Source organism: Gossypium hirsutum, chromosome A03, assembly GCF_007990345.1.
Source record: "Gossypium hirsutum isolate 1008001.06 chromosome A03, Gossypium_hirsutum_v2.1, whole genome shotgun sequence".
In the NCBI taxonomy this organism is placed as follows: Eukaryota; Viridiplantae; Streptophyta; class Magnoliopsida; order Malvales; family Malvaceae; genus Gossypium; species Gossypium hirsutum.
Genome location: NC_053426.1, coordinates 38,197,619 through 38,225,091, shown reverse-complemented (window position 1 = coordinate 38,225,091; position 27,473 = coordinate 38,197,619). Strand labels below are relative to the sequence as shown.

Here is a 27,473-nt window from a genome sequence, read left to right as displayed (position 1 = left end):
TATTTTTATATTGTTTAAGGGGTTTTTAAATCCTTTAGCGATTTGGGAATCGTTACATATTTGGGAATTTCGTTAGGTGTTTTTGGTATACATTTGATATTTTGTTAATTCATATAAGTTTGTGAGAGCTATAACAACATTAATCATCTCTCTTGAGTATAACCAAATGGCGTATACCAAATAGCACAATTCCTCGCGTATACTAGATCTCTGAGCAAATACCCAATGATTTCTAAAGATACAAAAATTAATAACTGAATTCTATATTTCCATTTGTTAACACATTTCTTCTTGCTTACACCAATATCTCCAACACAATTCCTAAACTTCTAACAAATACATAACATTATATGTATATTTTCCCAATATCTCTAATCGTATACTAAAATTTCTAACTTGATTTTTTATCTAAACAATTCATCTCCTTTTTCAGCCAAATATCCTATACTAAAAATTCAAAATTTCTCCCGTATAACCAAATCTCTAATCAAACACCATAATTATTTCAAACACATTCCAAATTCCATTTTGATTTTCCATTTATTTAATGTTGTAATCGATTATTATACTTGCTTTCAGTTAAAAATTTTCTAAAATATTTGTTATGAATTAAAAAAAATACTATGTTCTATTTAAAATATTTAAAATGTTTAAATCTCAAATTTTAAAACATTTTTAAAATAAATTTTATTTTCCATTTTTTTATCATTTTTGGAATTATTTATAAAATTCTATATGCTGTTATATATATTTCTAGCAATTTATTGAAATATACCAATTACAATTCCAAATATGGAACTTGATATGAAAGTATGTAAATTGTATATTTCTCAAATAATACTTTATATCTTACTTCATTTTTTTAACGATTAGAATTTTGAGTAATATGTTGTATATGTTTGAACCATTACATATTTTGTTATCATTATATATTTTTGTAATAGCCCAAATTTGACCAGGCTTTAAAAGGGCAAAACAGATAAATGGATAAGTAAATATTTATTTTGAAGTCCAAGTTCAGTCCAGAATTACAAATATAATTTGGCCAGATTGGAATAGCCCATTACTTGAAAAGATTTAAGGTCCATCTACAAGCTTGAATCATATGGAAATATAATCTTCAATATGCAATCTTAGATATGATACAATCTTAGATATGATTGCAATCTTAGATATGATATGCAATCTTAGATATGATACAATCTTAGTTATGATTGCAATCTTAGATATGATATGCAATCTTAGAAGATATGATTTTGTAATCTTAGAGATTTAATTTGTAGATACCTTTTAATCTTAACCGTTGTTGTAATTGATCTGACTGTTGGATTTGAGGAGGTTCAACTATAAATAGAGGCCTCTCCCTTCATTGTAAATCACTTGAGTTTTGGGAAGCAATAAGAATTCTTGAGAGCATTCACTCAAATTTCTCTCCCTCTTGCATTCTTACTCTCTGTGGTTTGTTATTACTTTATTCTTCGTCTATCTTAGTTTTTCAACCTTTTTTTATTTTAATTTCTTCATTTTTTCAAATATGTATATTTATTCCTATCTTTTATACATTTGATTATGTATTTTATATATTATAATATTTAACCTTTTTATATAGTTTATTTTCAAATATATATTTTCTATGCATGTATATATATTATATTATCATTTCATGTATTTTGAACTATTGCATTATATTTTTATAATTTGTAAATGTTCTATTTATTCATTTTTTTAGTGTATGTCATTTATCTTATTTGTTCATAGTTTCATTTTTTTATATGCTATGTTTAATTATTTCTTTTATGTGCTATTTTATGATATATATTGTTGTATAATTTTTGCATGTATTATGTTTTTTCTTTTAGTTTACTCATGTTTTTATTTGTTTATTATCTTATATTTACCCTAGTATGATTTTTTTCATTAAACGTATGTTCAGGTTATTTAGTTTTGTCTTAATGATATTATTTATGTTTGTATGGAAATGTTAGAATATTTTGTACATCTATGCTTCATGATGCATTAATATGTCATCCTAAAATGTTATTTAAAATAATATTCCAAGGTTTTTTTTTAAAAAATAAAATAAAAGGCAATGTTTGATGTTTGGAAACTTCGAGAAAGGTACTGCCTTAACTTACTGGGTTGCGACTTTTCTCGTTGAATTCGAATAGTCAAGCACCCTTCTGAGTGATTTTGAGTTTCCAAAACTTAAACAATTATTTTGAGATTTCAAAACATAGTGTCCTAACTTACTGGATATGGCGTTTTGTTGTTTCGAGATAGAAATTTTTAAAAGACGAGCTTAGTTTCGGAGGTTTTAAAATGTTGCATCTTAACTTACTGGATGTGATGTTTTGACTCGTTTGAAATAAGTGAGCCTTAATTTTCAAAATTGAGACATTCTAATTAAAAGAGGTTTGCATCTTAAAACTTTCAAATTTCCGACATTAAAGACACTTGATAATCAATTAGGTACCAATTTTTGGGCGTTACGAGGGTGCTAACCCTTCCTCGTACGTAACCGACTCCCGAATTCATTTTCTCAACATTCGTAGACCAAAATTAATGTTTTAAAACAAAACATTTTATAAGGTGATCCAATCACACCTAAAAAGATTGGTGGCGACTCCCGTTTTCGTTTTTCTTAAAGTCGATTCCCATTTTCCAAAACTCGATTTAAAAATGGTCTCGACAGCTTGGCGACTCCACTGGGGACTAATAAGAAAGTCAAGCCGTGTAATTGATTATCTCTTGTCTTAATGTCGAAAATTAAAAATTTTAAAATTTAATCCTCTTTGCATTACATGTGTTTGTATTATTACATGTGTTGTTATATTCTGATACGCATTGTATTTGCATGACCGTTGTGGTCACACCCTTAAGTGGGAGTGAAAAGCTACGCCTTCGTGAGGTTTTCGCCTCCGTGCAGGATAGTGGATCACTTTCGGGATACATCCGTACCTATGGTTTCGTGAGATTTTCATCTCCGTTTAGCCATAGGGAAATGTATTCCCTTGAACTGAACTCGATTCAAATGAGCCTATAATGGGTGAGGATCGAGGAATCTGCTGGTTTGGGTACCTTAAACTTTAGAACTAAAACCTCATATAGAAAAAACCGTAAGAGCTCAATTTGGATAGTGGTACTCTAGATTATTACCCTTATAAGTTATTTATGATACTGACAATTTGTTTTTTTTTTGTTTTGTTGCATGTCATATTACATCTAAAAGGTATCGATTCACGGTCGGTTTCTAAGTTAGGAAATTTTATTATGGAAAACAGACTTCTTGATAGAGTGGAGGGCAACGCTAACGTCCATAGATGGTCGGAGCAAGCTCAGCTAGGAAAAGGGGATACCGTAACTGTGGGATATATGTCAGAGCTGTCAGACTACACTTGTATCAGTGTCACACAGAATAATCTGCAGGAGCTTAAGGCGATTTGGGATCAATGGGGCAATGAGACCAAGCAATCATTCTACGGTAATTATGGAGATTTGCCCTATTTGTTTGATATTCAGGTTGATGAGCATTTGTTTTGAGCTCTCACTCAGTTTTGGAGCCTAGCATACAGTTGTTTTACCTTTGGGGGGTAGATTTAGTGCCTACTGTGGAGGAGTACACAGCCTTACTTTGGTGTCCTAGATTTCAGTGTGATAGGATTTATTCTCGAGCTGCTTGTGTTCCAACCTTTGGTAAGAAGCTGATGACCATTACGGGGATGAGCGAGCAGTGGATCATGGCTAGAATTAAGGAAAAGGGTGAGAGTAAGTGCATTCCGTGGGGAGCTTTGAAAGATCTGATCCAGACACATCCAGATGAGGCGAAGAAGGTAGACATTTTTGCCTTAAGCTTGTATGGACTAATGGTTTTCCCTAGGGCCTTGGGATATGTGGACGAGGCAACCACGGATCTCTTCCATCGACTTAGCAAACGGGTCACTTCTGGTCCTGCGATTTTGGCAGAAACATTCAGGTCCTTAAATGCGTGTAAAAGGGCCATTGCGGGCAGGTTTGTTGGTTGTGCTCAGTTACTTTTAGCTTGGTTTTACAGTCATTTCTGATTGATAGATTGGGTTGTTTGTTGGGTCTTCTTCGAGGATTACTCCTCGTTGAAGGACATAGCAGCTTCAACTAGGAGAGTTGACATTCCAGAAGAGAATTGGATAGCGCTACTTCAGAACCTTCAGTCAAAGGATGTTAAGTGGAGGGCTCCGTGGATGATTCCTGGTGAGATTCTTTACCGATGCGGTAGTTTTGATTGGGTCCCTTTGTTGGGAATTCGGGGTGCCATTGGTTATGCCTCTTTGCTTATGCTGAGGCAACATGGATTGAGACAGTTCATACCGGCAACTTACGGTTTGGTTCAGAGTGAGTTCATGTATAGAGGAGCTGACTACAAGAGGAAGGTCAGTGAGATCTCTAGTGCTTGGAACAAGACTTGTCGATTAAAGGGAGTAGTTATTAGCTCTACTACGACTCCAGAGTACGTCAAGTGGAGAGGTAGAAGGATTAATGATAACATCCCTAAGCCAAGCGTGGAAGGAGCTCAGAGGAGTATTTTCAAGTGACGCCCTCAGAGTTAGAAATTATGAAGCAAGAGTTTGAGAGAAAGAACTTGGAGCTCGAGAAGAGGATAGCAATGCTAGAGGAAGAAAAGGTATACTTGAGCCTAGACGTCGATGTGGTCGAGAAGGTAAAGAAGGAAAAGAGAAAGATAGAGGAAGATCGAGATGATTTAAAGGAGCACTACAAAAGGGCACAAGTATCCTTGAAGAAAGCGGGAATAGGAGGGTCTTCAAATCAATTGTAGAAAGAGGTTCGAGGGGAAAATTCCAAAGCCGAATATTGGGACAGGAAGTTCTAAGAGGTGCAATTACGGAATTTGACCTTAGAGAAAGAAAATCAAGGGTTAAAAATTAGGGTGACTGAGCTTGGGCGATCCCTTCATTTGCAACGAAGTCGTGATTCCACGGTAGAGGTAAAGAAGCTAAAAGGCAAAGTTGAGGAGTTGGAATCAGCATTGCAAGATAGTAAGCTTTTTATCGAGCAGCTTGAGACACGGGAGGATCATTTAAAGGGAGAACTGAGCCAGTCTAAAGAACAAGTCAGAGATAGAGATTACCTTATTGGAGAAGCCATAATTCAGATCCGAGAGGTAACTGAACACGTTTGAGACTTGGTAGTACGAGCTGACGTATTGAGTATGATGCATGAGTCATCGTCGGATGTAGGTCGAGAGTTAGCCCTTTTATTAGATAGAGTTAAAACTTTGGGCATTAGGGCGAAAGCGTATTTGTAATCCATTTATATGTAAAGATATTCTTTTTTTTAAATAAAATTTTCTAAATGAGATTGAATCGAGATCGATACCTTTTGCATCCTAACTTACTGGATATGGCGTTTTGTTGTTTTGAGATAGAAATTTTCAAAAGACGAGCTTAGTTTCGAAGGTTTTAAAATGTTGCATCCTAACTTACTAGATGTAATGTTTTGACTCGTTTGAAATAAGTGAGCCTTAATTTTCAAAATTGAGACATTCTAATTAAAAAAGGTTTGCATCTTAAAACTTTCAAATTTCCGACATTAAAGACACTTGATAATCAATTAGGTACCAATTTTTGGGCGTTACGAGGGTGCTAACCCTTCCTCGTACGTAACCGACTCCCGAATCCGTTTTCTCGACTTTCATAGACCAAAATTAATGTTTTAAAACAAAACATTTATAAGGTGATCCAATCACACCTAAAAAGATTGGTGGCAAGTCCCATTTTCGTTTTTCTTAAAGTCGATTCCCATTTTCCAAAACTCGATTTAAAAATGGTCACGACAATTTTTAAAACTTTAAGGAAGTATTCGGTTCCAAACGATTCCAAATTTTGTCTTATTTCGAAGCTTAAGGGAAACAAACTTACCTAATTTTCGTTTCTAGAAAAAGAAGAATAATGGTTTTCCTTTACAGTTTGGATTTTGGTTTTTGGTTTTCTTTAATTGTTCCTTATCTTTTCTTGGAACTGGTGCATGTATTGGTGTCTTACACATATACTAGAGTTATTGTACATGAATGTTTGTCTCATTACATTTAAAGGATCAATTGCTATTTTTCCTCAAAAAAAATTTTTAAAATAATATAAAAATATTTGTTTTCATTAAACCATTTATATATACCTGATTTGTCACAATTCGTTGTGGCAAATTAGGTTCTTTTTAACACTCAATGAGCTTGTTTTTAAGTAATTTAGTATCATTTTAGTTAGTTTTTTTTAGTACTTTGTTAGTTAAATTTTAAAAAATGAGCAATTTTATGTGTTTTATTACCTTTTAGGCCAACCCAAGCCTAAAAGAAGACTAACAAATTGCTTAAGTGTGCAAGACATTATTTTTGTCCAAGGAGTCAGTGGGTTGTCTTCAATGTCATTACATCCAACGAAGATGTCACGACAACCAACTTTGAAGCAAAATAGGAGCATCAACGTGTCAAATGCTAAATCTGGTGCCCTAAATATAGTATTTCCATCTAAGTACACTTGTAATTTTTCGAACATATTGGTTAATAAAATTATTTGATGGATTATATTAATACTTTGTATGTTGTCCTTGCATGGTTTTTGCATACAAAGAAAAATGAAAGCAAATGTTGCTTATTAGTTGTCTAATGTTTGAACTGATACTAAGCGTTATTATGTGGTCAGATCGTAATACGAAAAGACAACTTGTATTAGTAGACGAACCTAAACATGTCTTTAGTTTAATCGAAAATGAGCAAAATGATTAAAAGACTAATATGTCATCTATCAAGTTCATATTAGAGATGTTTTATGTTGGGCACAAGAGCAAATGGCTCCCAGAATATAAAGATATAGATGTGACTAACTAGACTGATAGTACATTAAATAGGACCCAAGAGGAATAGATCTTAAATTTGTTTATGGATGTGTGAAATTCATAGTGTGGCATACTTAAATCCTGAGCAGATAACAAGCTATGTATTATGACTTGTTCACATTGATGCAAGTAAAAGCCTTAATCGAATAAATAAAGAACTGAAAGATGGTGCGTTGGTGCACAACTTATGCAGTTTGTAGTGTCATTTACAATAGTGGAATTCATAGCCTAAAACACGGGTAAATGATATCCTCTCATTGGCATTACATGGCTAATGAAAAGTAAACGTGACCATGGGTCATTCATCTTTATGATTAATGACTTGTCTACTATTTGATAGTAATTGACTCTTCATGAAGGAAAATTTAATGATTACCATGAGATAAAATAGGATCATATTGGGAGAACGGATATTTTCTCAAAGATATCAAGGATATCCTATGAGGGTAACACACTTATGATAATTTTATTGGACGAGCACTAATTGAGTTGTTTTCATAAAGGTATGTCTTGAGAAGAGCTCAATCATGATACTATAGTGGAATAACTTCGTGACTAAATGAGATTATAATTAATAAACAAAAAGTTGGAACTTAAATATAAATCATTTGAGCCTCAATTGCATATATCTAATCGGTCCCTTCGCTAGTCGTTGAAACTAGAAATGAATTGTATTTTGAATCAAAATGATCGGAATGAATAGAAATAGAGAAATGAAAAACATTCAGAAATGATTATCGTTTTTTTCAAAATGGAGAAATAGAATAATTTGGAAATGAATGTGATTTTCTCAAAATGGAAATGAAAATGAGAAATGATTCATTTGCAAATGTAGATGAATTAGTTAAAAATGATCGGAAGAATGAGTTTATGTTTTTTAGCTATTTTAAATCCCAAAAATGAAAATAAATCATTCGATCATAATGAACATTAAATATATTTTTTCAAAAATTTTACTAGGGGTAAAATCGATATAATTTTACTGGGGTAAAATTGGGATGAGAAAACTATTTTATTTAATATAAATATTAAAGTTCATTTTTGTGACATAGAAAAGCATAATCAGGTTGGGTCAAATTACAAAGTACTGGTTGAAAAGTCTAGAAAGTACTCGTAATTAGACCCAATGTGAGAGAAGCCCAATATAACATCCCTACCCTAACCCATCTCCATCGTCGGATTAGGGTTACAAAGCATTATGACATTTAACAAAGTCAATTATAATATAAAACAATCCAAAATTAAATTGAATAAAATCAAATAATCATAATCAATCATTATTCATAGCATATATACAATACATGCTTTAAATCGAGCTTATATAACCTTAAAATCAATGTGAAAATAAATAAGGACTAATTTAAAACAAAACAAAAAATATCAATATCAATGTGGAGTGACCTTTGTGAACCTTTGTATGGCACCAAAAATCAAATATGTCACACATGGCCATGTGGAGTGACCATGTATGGCACATGTTGTGTGAAAGCCCGTGTGCTAGGCCATGTGCACCCAAAATAACTTTAAAAAAAAGTCATTTTCTCAACCATTCCTTAGGATCCAAGCCCATTTCTAACCATTTTTACCTATTCAAAACATATTTAAACATGCCAAAATATACCAATTCACATACAACCTATGTGTTTAACCAATATGCCACATTGGCACCACGATTCAATGTGAAATATAAACCATTCATGTCATTCACTCAAACAGCAACAATTACCATAACATATACTTACCTAAACACATAATAAGCTAATCAAAACTTAACCAAATTCACCTCATTATCATATATCAAATAGTTTCTAACATTTAATACATCTAAGTTTCATATTATCTCATTCACAACCAAAATACCAAAATATGATTTTTAGCTTACACATAAACATTCTATATAAATGCCACAAGTAATCCAACTACATAACTTCAAAAATCTACCGAATCAAGTGACGGTAGGTGTGAGCTCCTTGTTGGTCTAATCGACACGTCCTGAAGGTCCACAATCTATAGGAAAATAAGAATACGGATAAGTATATCAAATACTTAGTAAGCTCATACAATTTAATTATCACTTACCTCAAGTCCTATCATGTAAAAAATTCAAATTGAGATACAAATTAACCTATCAAAATTCAATCCGCATCATTAATACAGGCAACATGCTTGAGCTGAATTATATGAAAATCCATAATTATTTTCAATTCCAAGTAAATCAACTATAATCGCATAATCAAATCACATAATTTCTTTAATTAATTTCACAGATAAGTTTCCAAGACTTTAATAGCAAACCTTCCCGATGAAATTTCGTAAAAATACCTTAATATACAGATGGAAACAATAGTCTCTGATTACCCAATAGGGTCAACCTACACAAATAATTGCCGGGCCAGGGCTTAAGATTAAGTATTCTCCAGTCAACAACATATGCGGGAGCTAGGAACCTGGGCAAGAACGCAAACCGGGTTACGAGCATTTACTAATCCATCGGGATATACTTGAGATAAATTATAAATCAAGTCCAACAACAATAATTATCAACAATCTTAGTATAACAAGTTAACATAAATGAGTAACATCATAGTGTATAAGCTTACCCGACAAAACCGTAGCAGTTTAGCTAACAAGGACTATTCAACAATTTTCCATTTTTCGTCAAAGTCAACAACTTAATCTATATAATAGTTAAGATTCAAAATATCAATATCAATTTCATAATAATACTCAAATTCATATTTATAATCTTTTAATTTCATTTTACTCAATTTCCCTAAACTTTTACATTTTATTCAGTTTAGTCTCTAAAATCAAACTTATCATAACTTCCAAATTTAGACTTCCAAATTTAAACCAATTTCAAATACATTTAAATACAACCACCTATTATCAATTTTAAATATGACTCCTATTTTCAGTCAAATTTAAAAAATAATCTTTCAGTTAAACTCTGCTTACTTGTTTCAATCAAACACTGATTAGTTTAGATTATTTTATTATTATTTGACCTATGAATTTAGCCTATAAATAGGGTCTTTTACAACATTATAAAAATATACACATTAGAGATTAGAACTCATAACACATTTAGAGAATTTTGTGTTTACATTTTGAGGGTTCTTTGTTTTTGGGTTTTCGGGGTTTAGTCTTTATCTCCATCTTTTGTACTCTTCGTTCTTTTGCCATTATAGTAAAATTATCTTTGCCCGTGGTTTTTATCCTCTTTGGAGGGGTTTTTCCATGTTAAATTTGTGTGTTTAATTTCTCAATTTATTCTGCTATTTTTCTTATTCGTTGCTTAATTGGGTCGATCCTAACAAGTGGTATCAGAGCTAGTTCAATTTTCATAGATCAGCTTATGCAGAGATGGAAACAACAAGGTTTGAAATTGAAAAGTTTGATGGTGAGACAAATTTCAATTTGTGGCAAGTTCGGATGATGGCAATTCTAGTTCAATCCAGTTTGAAAAAGGTTGTTGCTGGTAAAAAGCCTGAGAATCTAAATAAAATAGAATGGGAAAAGCTTGATGAAAAGGGTTTGTGTGTAATCCAGTTGTGCCTCGCGAATACGGTATTGCAGGAGGTATTGATGGAGAAGACCTCATCTTCCTTGTGGAAAAGGTTAGAAACTCTTTATGCAACTAAGTCTCTGGCTAACCGTTTAGTGTTAAAACAACGTCTATTTACGTTTTGCATGAACAAAGGTGAGCTTCTTAGAGATCACATCAGTCAATTCATTACTCTTTTAAATGATTTAAATAACGTTGAGGTTCATATTGATGATGAAGATCAAGCAATGTCATTATTGTGCTCTTTACCTCCTTCATACAAGTCTTTCAGAGAGACCCTGATTTATGGCAGAGACAAACTCTCGTTTGAAGATGTGAAGGGTCATTTTTTGAGTAGAGACAAACTCGACAATGAGCTTCATTTGGATAGCAAGACAAATAGGCAATATTTTATTTTGGTAGCATCAAAGAAATGAGACAAAAGGTGTCGCTATTGTAAAAAGTTAGGTCACGTCAAAGCAGATTGTTATAAATTGCGAAATAAAAGAGCTGCTGAGAGTAACAAGGAAGATGTAGCTGGTGCTAATTTGGCCGATGAAAATGGTGATGATTTCTTGTTAGTGTCAACAAGCGATAACTCTAAGCTCACGTCCGAGTGGATCCAAGATTCAAGATGTTCTTTCCACATGTGTCCTAATAGAGAATGGTTCTCCACATACAGTTCGGTTGAAGGTGGAGTTGTGCACATGGGAAACGATTCATCTAGTAAGGTAATTGGCATTGGTACTGTTAAAATTAAGATGCACGATGGGATGATTAGGACACTCTCAGATGTCAGGTATGTACCTGATTTACGAAAGAATCTCATCTCTTTGAGTATTTTAGACTTGAAAGGATGCAGAATTAACATCGAGTCGAGCAGCATTAAAGTATCTCGTTAAGCTCTCGTTTTGTTGAAAGGTAAAAGAACCAGCAGTCATTATATTCTGGAAGGTTCTATAGTGGCCGGTGAAATCGGACGTCCCTCGTCCATTACAAAGTTGAATTCAACTCGTTTGGAGCGGAAGCAACTTGGTCATAAGAGGGAAAAAGGTATGACCGTTTCATTAAAGAGAGATTCTCTTTTGGAAGCAGATTTTGAAAAGTTAGGGCACTGTGTTCGTGAAAATCAGACCCGATTTAGTTTTGATTTGACAGTGTACAAGTCGAAGGCTAGAAATCTTCCAGTTTCTAAGCACAAATTTGACTCAGTTAATTCCCTGCATAGTTTAAGATAGGCTCGTGGCGGGCTTTGGCAAAGATGGCATTGTGGAAATATGAGTCAAGGTGGAGATTTGTTAAATATGACTCCTATTTTCAGTCAAATTTGAAAAATAATCTTTCAGTTAAACTCTGTTTACTTGTTTCAATCAAACACTAATTAGTTTAGATTATTTTATTATTATTTGACTTATGAATTTAGCCTATAAATAGGCTCTTTTACAACCTTAGAAAAATACACCCATTAGAGATTAGAACTCATAAAACATTTAAAGAATTTTGTGTTTACGTTTTGAGGGTTCTTTGTTTTCGGGTTTTTGGGGTTTAGTCTTTATCTCCATCTTTTGTACTCTTCGTTCTTTTTCCATTATAGTAAAATTATCTTTGCCTGCGATTTTTTATCCTCTTTAGAGGGGTTTTTCCATGTTAAATTTATGTATTCAATTTCTCAATTTATTCCACTATTTTTCTTGTTCGTTGCTTAATCGGGTCGATCCTAACAATCAAAAATCATGAATCTTTCATATCAATTTCAAGATATTAACAATTTAGTCTTTATGTTTAAAATTAACAAAAATCACTTTATAAGATAATCCTTAAACATTTTATAGCTTCCAAATCTAATATTTTCTATCAAGAACATCTAAGATTCATTAAGGTCAAGTTTTAAAATCTTTAACAGTTTTGAAAACAAAGATACAGGTTAGTTGGACCTAATTGCAACGATCTCAAAAACATAAAAATTACAAGAAACGGGGTTGAAATCACTTACTAATTTAGGGATTTAAGGATCAACATGACCAAGGGTTTTCTTCCTTCTTACACTCAGCCTTTCATAAGAAAAAAATGAAGAGCATGTTTGTTTTCTTTTTAATTTTAACTTATATATTATGATTAACTTATTAATTAATCATAATTAGTTTAATAAATCATTAATTCATTAACAGTAATCTTAATTAACACTTTTGGTGGATGATAGTCGGTTATCACCACGGTTTGACTAGTTACCAATGGTCTAATTACTCATTTGGTCCTCCAATTAATTAAAATTTCATTGTGTTTAACTTCTACTACTTTTACAATTTAGTTATTGTACCCAAATTAACCATCCAATCACTAAAATTTCCAGACCAAACTTTAATTCATCTATATAGTAACTCCATAAATATTTAATAAAAATATTTACGGGCTTGGTTTACAGAAATAAGGTCCTAATACCTCATTTTTCAAAACAACTTAACTTTAAGGACGGACCACTTATACTTAACTAATTATCCAATTAAAGGAAATTATCAAATCAAAATTCTCTATATCATAATATATGACTCATAAATATTAAATAATAATATTTACAAACTCACTCGTTAGAATGGTGGTCCCGAAACCATTGTTTCCGACACCACTGGAAAATGGGTTGTTACACCAAAAAACCCATCATGGATATGAGGGGGCAACAATCCTAGTAGGGATATTAAGAGATGTTGTCCACCATACTCCTACTCTACGTAGGAAGTTGTTTTTCTGGTTGAAATAATCTTTTACAATTTAATAGGGGTTTTACTTTCTCTCCTTATAAATGATGGCACCAATAAAGTTATTAACATAACTTTAAGATATTGTTATCCTATCAAAAAATGGAGAGAATTTATTGTCAAATATTAAATATATTTTTCTAGAATAACAATTCTGTCAGTTTCTATTTGAGGAGAGAGAATCTTCGTTTTCACCCTAAAAGAAAATAATTTTTTTTCTAGTTTTGTGTTTTGATTCAATTGGATCGAACCCACACTTGAAGCAGTTCATGGTATGAGAATAGTAAAAAAGATCGTTTGGTTCAAAGTAAAAAAAAAAATCAAGGATTCTTTTATCCGAAAAAATAAGTATGATTTCGGTTTAAGGTTTATTGCTATAAATATAACAAACCGAGTCAGTTTTCAAAATTTTAATTTTTCGCTGTGCAAGAAAACTATTTTCAACCCGAGTTTTTTTTCCCAATATCAATGTTGGGGCACCAGTCTTTCAATGTCGCAACATCCAACTTTGAAGCCAAGGAAGTTCAGTTCGATATTCAGTGTCGCAACATTGGTTCGACAAGGCTCAATTTACATCTGAGGGTGTTTTAGTCTGCATAGTCTTAATTAAATGTGATTAGTCATTTGTAATTAACCCAATTCGGTCATACAACACTATTATTATAAATAGCAAAGCTCAAGACTTGATTAGAGGCATTTTTCCCTTTGTTTAATTTCTTTCTGCTTAGATTAAAGTTGAAATTGGGTGAAATTGCTGCTTTACTTTGGTTGATGTTAATTTCAGTTTTTGTCTTTAGTTTGTTCATCAAATCTTATTATTTCTTTTGGTTTTGCTTGCAATCTACTTCAACTCAACATCTGTTTAATAGGTTTTTCGTTTCTGTACGGAGTCGACATCAAACATATCCAATTTCTCTTTTCTTTTTCTTTTATTTTAATATTTAGTTTAAATATTTAAATTTAAATGAGGGAAATTCGCATCCATGATGAACTAAAACCTTATAGAGATTGACGAGCGGATGTGAGATTAATTAATATTTTAGGGTTTGCTTTATAGTTAGTTGAGTTGGGTTGAGTGTGATTAAATCCTAGAATTGACGACCCTAGTAAGTATTTTAGGTAGATGAGGTTGAAAGAGTAGTCTATCGAGCATCTCTCAATTTATCTCGATTTAAGTTGTGAGGTCAAAAAATAAATAGCTTCTGCCGACTAGTTAATTTAATTAGAGGTCGAAAGATAATAATTAGGTTAATTAGTTGATTCATTAAAACCCTAAATCCGAAGTTAATTTTGAACACTGAAAAGAGTTGATCTTCTCTTTATTTAATTTGAGCAAAATCCATTTGTTTGCTAGTTTTCTTATTTTTATGTTAATTTTTTTTCATATTATTCTCTTTTATTTTTCATACTATAAGATTATATTATTACTGTTTAGCCCACTTAGTTTAGAAATTATTAGTTAGTTTAATTCAACTTCCTTGGGTACGATCCTTGGAACACTTTTGTGTTCCATTGTAGCTTCTATATTACAACCTAACCCAGATACTTGTGGACGCCGCTTAATTTATATCTTTTTGTTGCAGTAGTTTAAGTCCCGACGTTCGCACGTTGGGACGATGGTCAATACCTATATCTAATCTAGTACTTATATTTAAGCAATTTACTTAGTTAATGTCACTTTTAACTAAGTTTCCAACTCAGTTATGAAATTTTAAAAAAATACTTTTCTTTTAAATTATAATTAATATTATTATGTTGACACTTTTATTTTTTTATACTTTTATATCATCTTTAAATAAAAGGATTAAAAATTAAAAATCCAAAAATTTAACACGTGTTCAATTGTATTAAGATATAAAGTCATTACCAATCCACCTATATTCATTGTTAAATAAATTTTAAAGATAAAACATTTCTTTTACCCATATCGTGATTGAGACAAAATGTAATTATTATTATATTATTTAAATGTTAGATTGAGTTAGTGTCACGTGTTAACTTGAAAAATACTCAATCAATATAATTACTAAATAAATAAATAACAATAAATATTATTATGGGTATTTTTGTTTTCCATACCTTTATATAAAATCTATAAAATATAAATATACAAATGCTAAGATTTCAACTTAAAATATTAACTTAATATCTTATACATACACGCTATAGTAAGGTTCATACGGTAAAAGAAGGAAAGGTAAACTACCTCATTAATCACTTTAAATTAGGGTTTTTTGATTTTGATTACTCAATTTTTTTGTCAATTTAATCATTACCATTAAAAAAATATATTTAAAATAATCACTCAGCCGTTATGTCATTAACATATTGATTCGATAAAAGATATTATTGTCGGTTCAAAAGTTTTTCTTTTCAAAATTTTTCTTTTATGTATATATATTATAAATTATATATATAGATAATGTATATAATTACTACAAATAATTATTTCTTTAAATGCTACATTCCTTTTCAATTTAATGTTAAAAAATAATGAAATTAATGAAGTACATATTAAAATCCTATAAATACGGTTTAAATAAGATTAAACATGTATGTATATTAACTTAAAATAAAATACTATTTAAAAATAAAAAATAAAAAACATTTTAAATTTAAATTAAGAAATTTTTATATAATACTGAACAACACTATAAATACTGTTTAAAATTTTAAATTTTTTATTATAATTAATTTAAATTAAAATCTTTTGAAAATAAATACATTCACATTTATTTCTCATATCATTAAGTAAATTTATAACAAAAATAAAAGAAGTAGTTGAATCCAAAACCTTAATTTATAATTTATTTATTAATAAATATAAAGAATTTATTAACGGAGAAAAGTTGGTTAATGGGGAAGGATTAGTTAGAGAGTGTAGAAGAAAAGTTTGACTAGGAGTCCACCTACTCTTTTCAGTACTCAATGCAACGTCTTTATTTTTAGGAAGCAATTCTTAATTTTGGTCAAACAATTTTCAGATTCCGTCGGCTCCGACTTTCTTCCAGATCTGCACTGCATTTTCGAGCTTAAGCCCTACGCTATCCTCCAATAACACCTGCGCACTGCCTCTTAACTCCCTCTTTTTTTCGTGGAAGGAATGCAAATTCCAAAACCCAGATTGTCCAATTTAGCTGCTTAGCCTCTTGGCGCTTTGTAACCCCATTTTTGCTAAAGGTTTGTTTCACATATAATTTCTTCTTTCCTTTATATATTTTAGTTCAAGTGGAAGGAAGAAAGCTCCTCTGCATTTCGGAACTTGGTTGTTTTAACTGCAATGTTCGTTCCTTGGGAGCTATAATTTTCAAGAATGTATGTCTCTAATGAATTCTACAATTGCTTCCGGGAAGGAAAAAAAAGCCATTGCATATTGTAAGTTCAACTCATCTCTTATTTTTTTTCCTTTTGAATATGTTTCTTTATTTAGCTTGTCTTAAATATTGTACCAACATTATGTTCTTCAGCTTCTGATTTTTGGGAAAATTCATAAATTTATCATATTATTCCATATTATATCTAATATTTAAATATTTTATTCGTATTGTGTCTGTTTCACAAACCAGAAAGCTTGACTTGATATATAACCTCTAATTAATCCAAAGTAAATATCTTGTCATTGCTTGTGCTCTGTTTGAGCTGAAAAAGGAACTTTGACTAAACCATGCTTTTATCTCCTTTATGATTTTTCATGTCTTTATTTTTATAGAGATTATTATCATTATAGTTATTAACTTGTTCTCATAGTTTCCATACTCATTGTATGCTGGACAAATGTTGACTGCTTTTATATGATTGAGAAGAAAGTTTTTAAAATACCATCCTTTTAAAGATTTTCTAACTAAACCTGTTGATAAATGGCAGGGGAATGAAGACTGCTGAAATGAAGCTGGCATCCTACTTTGCTGCATTTGCTTGTCTGTTTCTTTGTTGCGGTTCAGGAACAGTTGCTGACTTAGACTTAGATGAGCAAGCCCTCCTGCAATTTTCTGCCACAGTTCCTCATGGCCGTAAACTTAATTGGAGTCCTGCTACCCCGGTATGCACTTCATGGGTTGGCATCAATTGCACCAAGGACGGCTCCCGTGTAATAGCCTTGCACCTTCCTGGTGTTGGACTGCACGGTCAAATTCCAGCCAACACACTCGGAAAGCTTGATGCTCTCATGATCCTCAGCCTTCGGTCGAACCGTCTCAGCGGGAACCTTCCATCTGATGTACTCTCCCTTCCCTCTCTTCGTTATGTATACCTTCAGCATAACAACTTTTCAGGTGACATCCCTTCCTCTCTCCCTCTCAGTCTGGATTTCCTTGATCTCTCCTTCAACTCCTTGACAGGCAGCATTCCAACCGCAATTCAGAATCTAACAAACCTGACTGGTTTAAACCTTCAGAATAACTCCCTTACAGGACCTATTCCCGATTTCAATCTTCCAAGGCTTAGGCTTTTGAATTTGAGCTACAACCATTTAAATGGATCAGTCCCATCTTCCTTCCAGAAGTTCCCTGCTTCTTCTTTTGTAGGAAACCATATATGTGGGCCTCCACTTAACCAATGTCTTACAATTAGCCCTTCACCATCACCTTCCCCAACTAACTTCCCTCCACCAACAGTACCAGAAAACCCAAGAAGAGATTCCCATAAGAAATTAAGTATAGGTGCTATAATTGCCATAGGAGTAACAGGTTCTGCACTGGTGTTTTTCTTGTTGCTTATACTAGTACTTAGCTGTTTAAAGAAAAAGCGCAATCAAGGTGGTGCTCTTACATCAAAAGTGAAAGGTGGAAGGAGCGAGAAACCTAAGAAGGATTTCGGGAGTGAGGTGCAAGAGGCTGAGAAGAACAAATTGGTTTTCTTTGAAGGCTGTTCTTACAATTTTGATCTTGAGGATTTGTTGAGAGCTTCGGCTGAAGTACTCGGCAAAGGGAGTTATGGTACGACCTATAAGGCGATTTTGGAGGAAGGAATAACAGTGGTTGTGAAGAGGTTGAAAGAAGTAGCTGCAGGGAAGAGAGAATTTGAACAACAAATGGAAATTGTTGGAAGGCTTGGTCAGCACCCAAATCTTGTGCCACTTCGTGCTTATTACTATTCAAAGGATGAGAAGTTGATGGTATATGACTTCATAGCTGCAGGAAGTTTTTCCTCATTACTGCATGGTAATTTTATCTAATCACCTTTTTTTTTTTTTTCATTTTATTTCCTGAATTGTATTAGAATCATGTTTGGAGATCAATTATTTATATGATGTTACTCAAGACTGAGGGGTGTGCTAGATATGGGTATATATGCCCACCACGGATATGTTTAACTTCTGGATGCATGTGGATGAACAGTCATATCCCTATACTTATATTTAGTTATGTGTCCAACATTTCAACGAAAATGAAGGGTCAGACTAACGTAGCTTTTCATGTTCCTTTGTTCATGATTTCAATACAGGAAGCAGGGAACGCGGGCGTCCTCTTCCAGGCTGGGATTCGAGGGTAAAGATCTCTTTGGGAGCAGCAAAAGGCATTGCCTACATCCATTCTTCTGGAGGTGGAAAATTTATCCATGGCAACATCAAGTCCTCCAATGTCCTCCTCACAGAAGACTTACATGGCTGCATTTCTGATTTTGGATTGACTCCTTTAATGACTTCTCCAAAGGTTCCGTCTAGAAGTGCAGGATACCGAGCTCCCGAGGTGATTGAATCTCGAAAGTTTACTCAAAAGTCTGATGTCTACAGTTTCGGTGTACTTCTCCTAGAGATGCTGACGGGCAAAGCAGCAACCCAATCATCAGGGCATGCAGACGTGGTCGACCTTCCAAGGTGGGTTCAGTCTGTTGTTAGAGAGGAATGGACTGCTGAAGTATTTGATGTAGAGCTGATGAAATATCAAAATATTGAAGAAGAGCTGGTGCAGATGCTCCAGATAGCAATGACTTGTGTGGCAAGGCTTCCGGACATGAGACCTTCAATGGAAGAAGTAACTCGGATGATTGAAGAAATTCGACCTTCTGTTTCTGAAAATCGACCCTCGTCAGAGGACAACAGGTCCAAGGGCTCAGATACTCAAACCTCATGATCACTGCAACTATGACATCGATGTTGTGATTTCAGACATAGGGAACACCAACAAGGATTCAAGTTTGAATGTTGTTAGATGCCCATCTTTGTATCATTTCCCGGACATTCAAAGGCTTCCCTGTGAGTGTTAGGAAAGTTGTGGAAGAACAACAGGCTCAAATCTGTAGAAAATGTTAGGAAAATCAGATGAATAACCGCATCTCTTCTGTATTCAATACAAGTAAACATTAATTTTCACAAATTACAGCCAGCATGTTTTTCATACATCCGGAATTATCGCAAATGGTGTGAAACAAGTATACCATGTATATTCCAGGAAAAAGTACGAAGAATGCATCTAAGCTAAGACTCGGAGCTTAAGTGTTGTTAACCAGGTCAGCACCGGTAACATATTTAGTGACAAATGACATTAACTGGAACGGAGCAGCAATCAGGGGAGCATCTATGAGTGGTACAGTATTATTTTCACTCTCAATAACCTGGGATTTGAAATCCCTTGCATCAGTATCATCCTAAGGAATTGCACAATTTCCCCCGAGTCAGCAGCTTCTAGAGAATCCAACTTCGATGGATTGAGGTAAGGAATCAGACATGTCAATGACAGTTGGATGTCCTGCTGCCATATTTTGTCGCTCAAGCTTAACATATAACTCATTCACCTGCCAAAAAGTTAGCTACATTCACACTGAAAAAACTGCCTTTGTATTTTTGTCTTGAAAAGAACAATAGTAGAATAAATAAAACCATAATGTGTTGCAGCACAAAAAGGCACCATCTCAACAAGCTCCGTATTCTCCATGATCAGTTTCTCAACAAGAATACTTGTTGCTTCAATCTGAGAGGTCAGGTCCTCAATACAATAAGCTTGCTACATTAGAGAAAACTGGTCAACTACATTGTTTCTAAATTGGGGATTAACTAGCAAAGTTTGCACTAAAAGTACTATGGAAGTTTTTATACTTGGAGTCAGATTGCATTTTATCTTTCCTATTGAAAAATAGACAAATTAGTCCCTATACATTAGATCAAAGAGCCAACTGGTCCTTTAATTAAAAGTCTCATTCATTTTGCTATTAAAAACTAGTTCTTATATACCAGCATGAGGTACATGCAATACGCAATATGTCACTGTTAAGTTATTCTGTTAACCACAACAATTTTTAGCAGTACAAATGGATAAAATTTTAACAAATATGATCAATTTGCTCTTTAATTTAATATACAGGGATTGGTTTACCCATTTTCCTGAGTAAAAAGAGTAAAATACAATTTGACTTCTAATATAATGACTTCTACCTCTACGTCAATAGGAACGGGTTTGTCTACAACTTGATCCGGTTCAATACACAACTCTCTGATTTCCAACTTCTGATGAAAATCGTCCTTCAACTCATCATGTTCAACATTAACATAGGGGACCTCCTCTTCAGACTTGTGCACATCATGTTCGACGCTCTCTTCCACAGGAGCATTCATCATGCACCAGTTTCTAACAGATTCAAATAACCTGTCAAACAAATTGGACTAAGATGACATCTTAGCTTCTAATGTATCGGTCTGTGGCAAAAGATGGGTTGCCGAGATATTCTTCATTCTCCACATCCCTCTCCAGATAACGATATGGGGATACGAACCATATGCTGAATAGCTACCCGACCAACCTTGGTTGTAGTCATCCATCGCGTTTGCATAGCCATATCGATCATAAGAATATTCGTGCAAGTACTCCTGACTCCCATAATAGCCCTCATAGCTCCAATTTTCCGTAGAAGCTCCATTCGTCAAACTTGACTGCTCATCATATCCATATTGCTTACTTGGCCACCTATATCCATGAGACTTGTAAGAACACTCATATCTTTGTCTCCGATAATTATCATTGTAATCCCAGCTAGACATCGAAACCCCATTTGCATCAGGCTCGAATTGATCTTCTGGTCACCTATAACTATTATTGTACATTACTGAAGTGAAGAATGATTATCAGAAAAGAAGAAGAATATAAAGTAGAGTTAAGCGTTGTATCTATAATTTTAGAGATCACTAATTATCTCACTACAAGGCATGAAAATTATCACAAAACAATTCAACTACCAAACACAAAATCTCCCCGGCAATGGCGCCAACTTGATCGTGCCTCAGGGTACGTACATTGATAAAAAAAAAGTGCAAACAAAGAATAACACATGCAATGTTCTACAAGTGTCGCAAGTTTAATTGTAATATTTTTAAGTGTGCGCAATGGAATACTTATGGAATATTATTAAATCGAACCCACAGGAGATTGATTGATAAAAATGAATTAACCGCAACAAGCATGCCAACTAGAAAGTCTAATTAATTAATGTCTAACACGCTATAGTATAACAAATCATAAATTGGAAAGATTGAACTACAATAATAGCTAAAGGGCTAAATTGTAAAAAAAATCCAAAATTGTACCAAAAATAATTAAAGACAAAATTAGTAGTTGATTAATATTTGTGTTAATAATTAATTCGAATTGTATTGAATAATTTTCTAATTGGATTAATTTTCACCTCTCAGTTATAAATTACTTAATTACAATTTAGTATAATTAATCTCTCAATCTCACTTAGACTAAATAAGGACAACCAAATTTATACACGATAAAGTTTTTTTCGGTCTCAATTATCTATGTGTTTGCTTAGAGTTGTCAATTCTAAATTTTTATGTTTAATCAATTTAGTCCATATTATTTCAATCCAATCCCTAATCTTTAAATTAATTATTTAACAGCTATAGAAATTTAGTTCATTCCCTTATTTAAATAACAACACCCAATGGTTTTTATATTCATTTAAATAATTAAATAATACAAAAATTGAAAGTAATGCCGATGATGATGATTATTTATTATGTTCATCTACAACTTTTATTTATTCAAAGTCCTCATGTACAGATGGGCTGCTTTTCCACTCATATGATTTTGACAGTTAATCCAAATGTTCTCGTCAATTTTAGAATTAAATAAAATATTTCAGCAAATCTATTTGTTCCACAAATAACGCCGAACCCAAGTAAGAAGCAAAACACTCGGATTACACCAAATCCCTCTCATCTCATCCACCACCGCACACATATCATGATTATGTCATAATCTGCACATACATACATACATACATACATACATACATACATACATACATCTCAATAGCAAATACACAATACTTAGGGGGGGCTATCACTTAAATGCAAATGACGGTACAACCCATTATTTTTACACTCTTCATCAAATTCCAGCTACAAATTACTCACTGCGCTCAAAACATATCCAGTTAAAGTGGTAAATAGAAAAAAGAAAGTACTTATGTATAGTAACTAATTAAGTAAATGAATACAATGAAACCTCAACGCCCTTTCGGATTCATGATCTGTGAAAAAACAGCACTTGGTGTCAACCCATCAGAGTCTTCACTAGCTAGGCTGCGACCCCCGATGCTCAGACTCATGCCGCTGCTCCTCGAATCTGTCACATTTATGTCCAAACCAGGGGATGCATTAGGATCCTTCTTGCCTTTACAGGTTACGTCGTAGGTCCCCTCCTCAACTTCCAATTCACTAATTCCCTTGCCGCTCTCTTCGGCGTTCTCCTGCAGCTGCAAAGCAAACTCCAGGTTCCATAGCACATCACCCATGGACGGTCTGTCGATTCCCTGATCAGCTACACACTTCATTGCAGTCTCAGCAAACTTTTTGAAGCATTCCGGCGCTATCTTCCCTTTCAGATACGGATCCATTATCTGATCAAGGATGCCTTTCTTGTGACAATGTGCAGCCCACTCTGCAAGGCTCACTTGCTCCTTTGGCAGCGTAGGATTCAATGCTGGACGGGCACAAAGGATTTCAAAAAGGACGACCCCAAATGAGTAAACATCGGACTTATCAGTTAGCTGTTGCCTTCTGAAATACTCAGGATCCAAATAGCCAAAGCTACCCTTCACAACAGTGCTTACATGAGTATTATCCAATGTGGGGCCAGTTTTCGACAATCCGAAATCGGAAACTTTCGCTACCCACTTCTCATCCAGAAGAATGTTGGTAGTCTTCACATCACGGTGAATGATAGTGTGTTTGGCACCAGTGTGAAGATAGTGTAAACCGCGAGCAGCACCAATGCATATTTCAAACCTTTGCTTCCATGGAAGAGGCGGCTTTTGGGTTTTGTAGAGATGCTCACGCAACGTTCCATAAGCCATATAATCATAAACTAGGATCATTTCACAGTTCTCTTCACAGTAACCGATCAACGAAACAAGGTGGCGGTGGCGGAGTTTGGAAAGCATTTCTATCTCAGTCTGAAACTCATGCACACCTTGCTCAGATAGTGGGTTGCCACGCTTGATTGCAACTTTAGTTGCTGCGCCATCAATTTCTCCCTTGTAAACTTTTCCGAAACCTCCCACCCCAAGGACTAAAGCCTCGTCAAAGTTGTTTGTAGCAGCCTTGATCTCGGCAAATGAGAAATGGCGACAAAGGTTTGAAGGAAGGGAGGAAACATAGCTCCCTGTGGTATTTGTCTTTGCTGAACCTGCAGAGTGTGAATTTCCATACAACGAAAGAGGAAGCCATCCTGATGGACCATCACTCGTGCTAGGATCCTTTCCATGCCTACGACGGCGCGAAGCAGCAACAACACAGAAACCAATAACAAGAGCTAGAACCACTCCACCACTTACTCCACCAGCAATAATTGCCTTCTGGTTCTTCGAGTGACCTTGATGAGATGGCAAAGCCAATGATGGATTGACTACGTCCTGTTTTGGACCAGGGACAGGATTCGGCCCTGCAAGGTTGCTTTTCGGATCACTTATCTTGAATATCTCCACACCATTTAAGATTGCATCATAATATTGGGGCTTGCCACTCGTGTCTGGATGCAATGCAAGCCAAAGATCCTGCTGTGAATTCCCTCCAGGAACAATAACAACGTAATCCACATACACAGGAACATCAACTTGGTCACTTGCCAGGGCAATCACATCGACCCCTTGATCAGCTGTTTGATTGTTTAGGTACACATCAAACACTCTCTGATTAATCTTGGTGATGTTATCAGTAAACTCGCAGAAATGTAACCTGACCAAGTAGGAGAATCCAGAGTCAACACCGAACATCCAAGTTAAATTGTAATGATTGTTTATTTCAGCATTCGGCCCCATGGATCTAGCAGTGGCGTATACATCTTTTGGTGCAATATAAGTGGGCATGGTTCCATAATCGATAGTGACATTCGGATCAGCAGCCCCCGAAACACCATACGCAGCCCCAAACAGGTATGGCTGGTCATCATACCAAGATCTAAACAGACCTGTATCAGCCGAAGGTGAGATATCATTTCCACCGACATTCAGTCTGTAAATATTCTCGAGGGCAGTGCTATTATCGATGGTGAAGGGAATATTCTGTCCGACAATGGACATCCCATCGGCATTACCATAAATATCAGGCATTGACAAAACCTCAATCCCATTGACAAACGCATAGGCATTAGAGGGAGTGGAAGGAGTAAATGTTAGGTTCAAATGGTCATCATCCACATTGATGGAATACTCCTTAACAACAAAAGCATAATTCAAAGCTTCACTGGTTTGAGCAGCACTGAAATTCTTAAGAAGAGTGTAGGAACCACAAGTGACCGAAAACAAAGCATTGGCTGCAATCTGCCCATCGTAGGAATTAGCATAGAAATACAACCTAAGGAATTTCCGACCAGGTACGACCGGGAAACTATAGGTGAAGTTGGAGCGAAAAACACGGGCTGTCATGTAAGGAACTTCGGGAACGGCAGGATCTTGCGTGGCAGCTTGGGAAGCCACCGAATTCCCGCTTCCCACCAGAAACTTCGACCCAACATCGGGTGTCCATTTCCGATTATCATTATCGGTGGCCTCAGATTTCCCACCACAATTTAGAAGGATTTTTTCAGTTGGAACATAATCAGCAGCTAAGACAAGTTGAAACAACAAGGAGACTAGAATGATAATACACATAGAACAGAACGTATCAGCTGAATTCATGGTGGAGTCAAAATGGGGTTCACAACGCCAGATCCGGGACACATACAGGACTTTAAGCTTTCAAAATGGAATTATCAAATGAAACCCAGATTTCCTTAGCTAAAAGAAGATGAAGATTTCAGATCCAAAGGACCAACTATGAGTACCACGGATTAATCTAAATGAACGCAAGAACAAAAAAAAAAGGTATTGTGTAAAAGATGGGACTTTCAAGCCATTTACCTTAAGTAGCTGTCTAAGAGAAGTGAAGAGAGATATGAGTGACTGAGTCAAAAATGGAAGAAGACGCAATAACAGAAACTGAACGGCGGTTTTGTTTCTAGTTTAGTTTTGTGTCTGAAATGGAAACTCTGTCCAGTCGCACAACAATGAAGAACACACTAATGATTTTATTAATTCACTTAGACTTAATAAATTTATAATGGATTGTAAATTGTTATTCAAGTGTTTGATTAAAAGAAATTAAATAAAATTGTAAAAATATTTTGTGTTTGGATAAACGAAACGATGATATAATAGCATAACAAAAAAAGACTTAGCATAATTTTTTAGATAAATTATTACTATTATTATTATTATTATTAAATTTTAATAGGATTATTATTAAAAATAATTTAATTATATTCTAATATAATTATTATTAAATATAATTTAATATAAATATTTTTATATTAAATTAGATTAAAATATTTTATAATTTAAATTTTAAAGGATTAATATGAAAATTACTTTTTTTATTATTTAATATTATATAAAATAGTTATTTTTAGTGATATTAAAAAATAATTATTATGAAAAAAATAATGATCATTTTATTAAATGAATATTACGTTCAATCAAATAATATTTAATTAATAAAAGGAAAATGGTATTCCATTCTTTAACCAAACATGGTGTTATATTTAAGGTATTATTTAACATTGGTTGTTAATAAATTATAAATTTAGTCACCTATATTCGTATAAAAATTAATATATAAATTAACGACTTTCGGCAGTTGACAGTATGACATCAAACAAATTTTTGTTAAATTGCACAGCTAGTCCCTACATTGAAGAAACAAATTAATCAGTTGGTCAAAAACATTAAAAGAATAATGTTGAAGTTTAAAGGAGTGAAGGATTTCATTACTTCGAGCCTAACCTCAATCAAGCAATTAGCAAATTCTCCAACCTACACAAAAACATAATTTATTCAACTTGTTGTTTACCCTTAATTAATTACCTCTAAAATATTTCGTTAATACTCTTAACATTTACACATTTTATTAATTTATTTTTTTTATACTCATTTTTTTAAAAAAGAGTTAAATTTAATTATTCAAATTGTTTTTTAATAGAAATGCTAATTAAAATGTTAATTTTCTAAACATGACAACCTACATAGTAATTCATGTGTACTTCATTTTTCTTTAAAAAAAATATGAATATTTTTATTTTTTAAAATATTTAATAAATTTTAAATTATTTCTTGACTTAATATATTATGTTAACATGAAATATACGTATATTATCATACAGGTTGTCACACCAACGTCACTAAAAGATATTATATTTTAATTAACATTTTCATTAAAAAAAGTGATTCGATATTTTTTTTTAAAAATAAATGACTAAATTTAATGTTAAAAAATAAATTTACCATTATACATCTAATTATTTGCATTTACTTTGCTAAGATTTTATTAAGATAGAAGACTATGTGATATCCATTTTGACATTGTATAGAAGGAAATGAATATATGAATGTATTTATTTTCAAAAAATATAAATATAAATATATATATATTTTACTAGTGTTTTTAGCCAAAGTTAATGATAGTATTTTAAAAAATTATATTTTATTTTTTAAGCTATTGATATATATATATATATAAAAAAGGAGTTCCAACCTATTTTTTTTAATCTAATCATTCATTTTTAACTTATAATCTAAGTTATATAATTGTTTTATATATATAATTATAGAAAGAGATAAAAAATTTTATAATAAAAATTATAATTTTTAAATTTTTATTTTTTTAAAATTAAGTTGTTACTTTATTAGCACGTAAAATCAACTCAAGATGAGATTTTATTAGAGTAGCGATTAACCTTTTTATTTTAAGTAAACTATAAAAATAATAACTTATATTTAATTTTAGAGATGTCAATCAATGGTATGTCAACAAGTGGTTG

At 33.2% G+C, this 27,473-nt stretch overlaps 3 protein-coding genes across 3 annotated transcripts; 2 read left to right on the top strand and 1 right to left on the bottom strand.

The window, feature by feature from the left end:
* Nucleotides 1-3,372: 3,372 nt before the first annotated feature.
* On the top strand, nt 3,373-4,568 carry LOC107887903 (uncharacterized). The gene is made up of 3 exons (XM_016812121.1): nt 3,373-3,481; nt 3,553-3,987; nt 4,069-4,568. Exons 1-3 carry the CDS (start codon nt 3,373-3,375, stop codon nt 4,566-4,568), a joined length of 1,044 nt encoding a protein of 347 aa, XP_016667610.1.
* An 11,477-nt stretch (nt 4,569-16,045) lies between these two features.
* LOC107887318 (probable inactive receptor kinase At5g58300) lies at nt 16,046-19,519 on the top strand. Its single transcript, XM_016811511.2, has 3 exons — nt 16,046-16,557; nt 17,047-18,341; nt 18,625-19,519. Exons 1-3 carry the CDS (start codon nt 16,496-16,498, stop codon nt 19,251-19,253), a joined length of 1,986 nt encoding a protein of 661 aa, XP_016667000.1. The 5' UTR covers nt 16,046-16,495; the 3' UTR covers nt 19,254-19,519.
* A 2,918-nt stretch (nt 19,520-22,437) lies between these two features.
* LOC107887317 (receptor-like protein kinase FERONIA) lies at nt 22,438-25,690 on the bottom strand. The gene has a single exon (XM_041109145.1). The coding sequence runs from the start codon at nt 25,294-25,296 to the stop codon at nt 22,627-22,629; it is 2,670 nt and encodes an 889-aa protein (XP_040965079.1). The 5' UTR covers nt 25,297-25,690; the 3' UTR covers nt 22,438-22,626.
* Between the last annotated feature and the right edge of the window lie 1,783 nt (nt 25,691-27,473).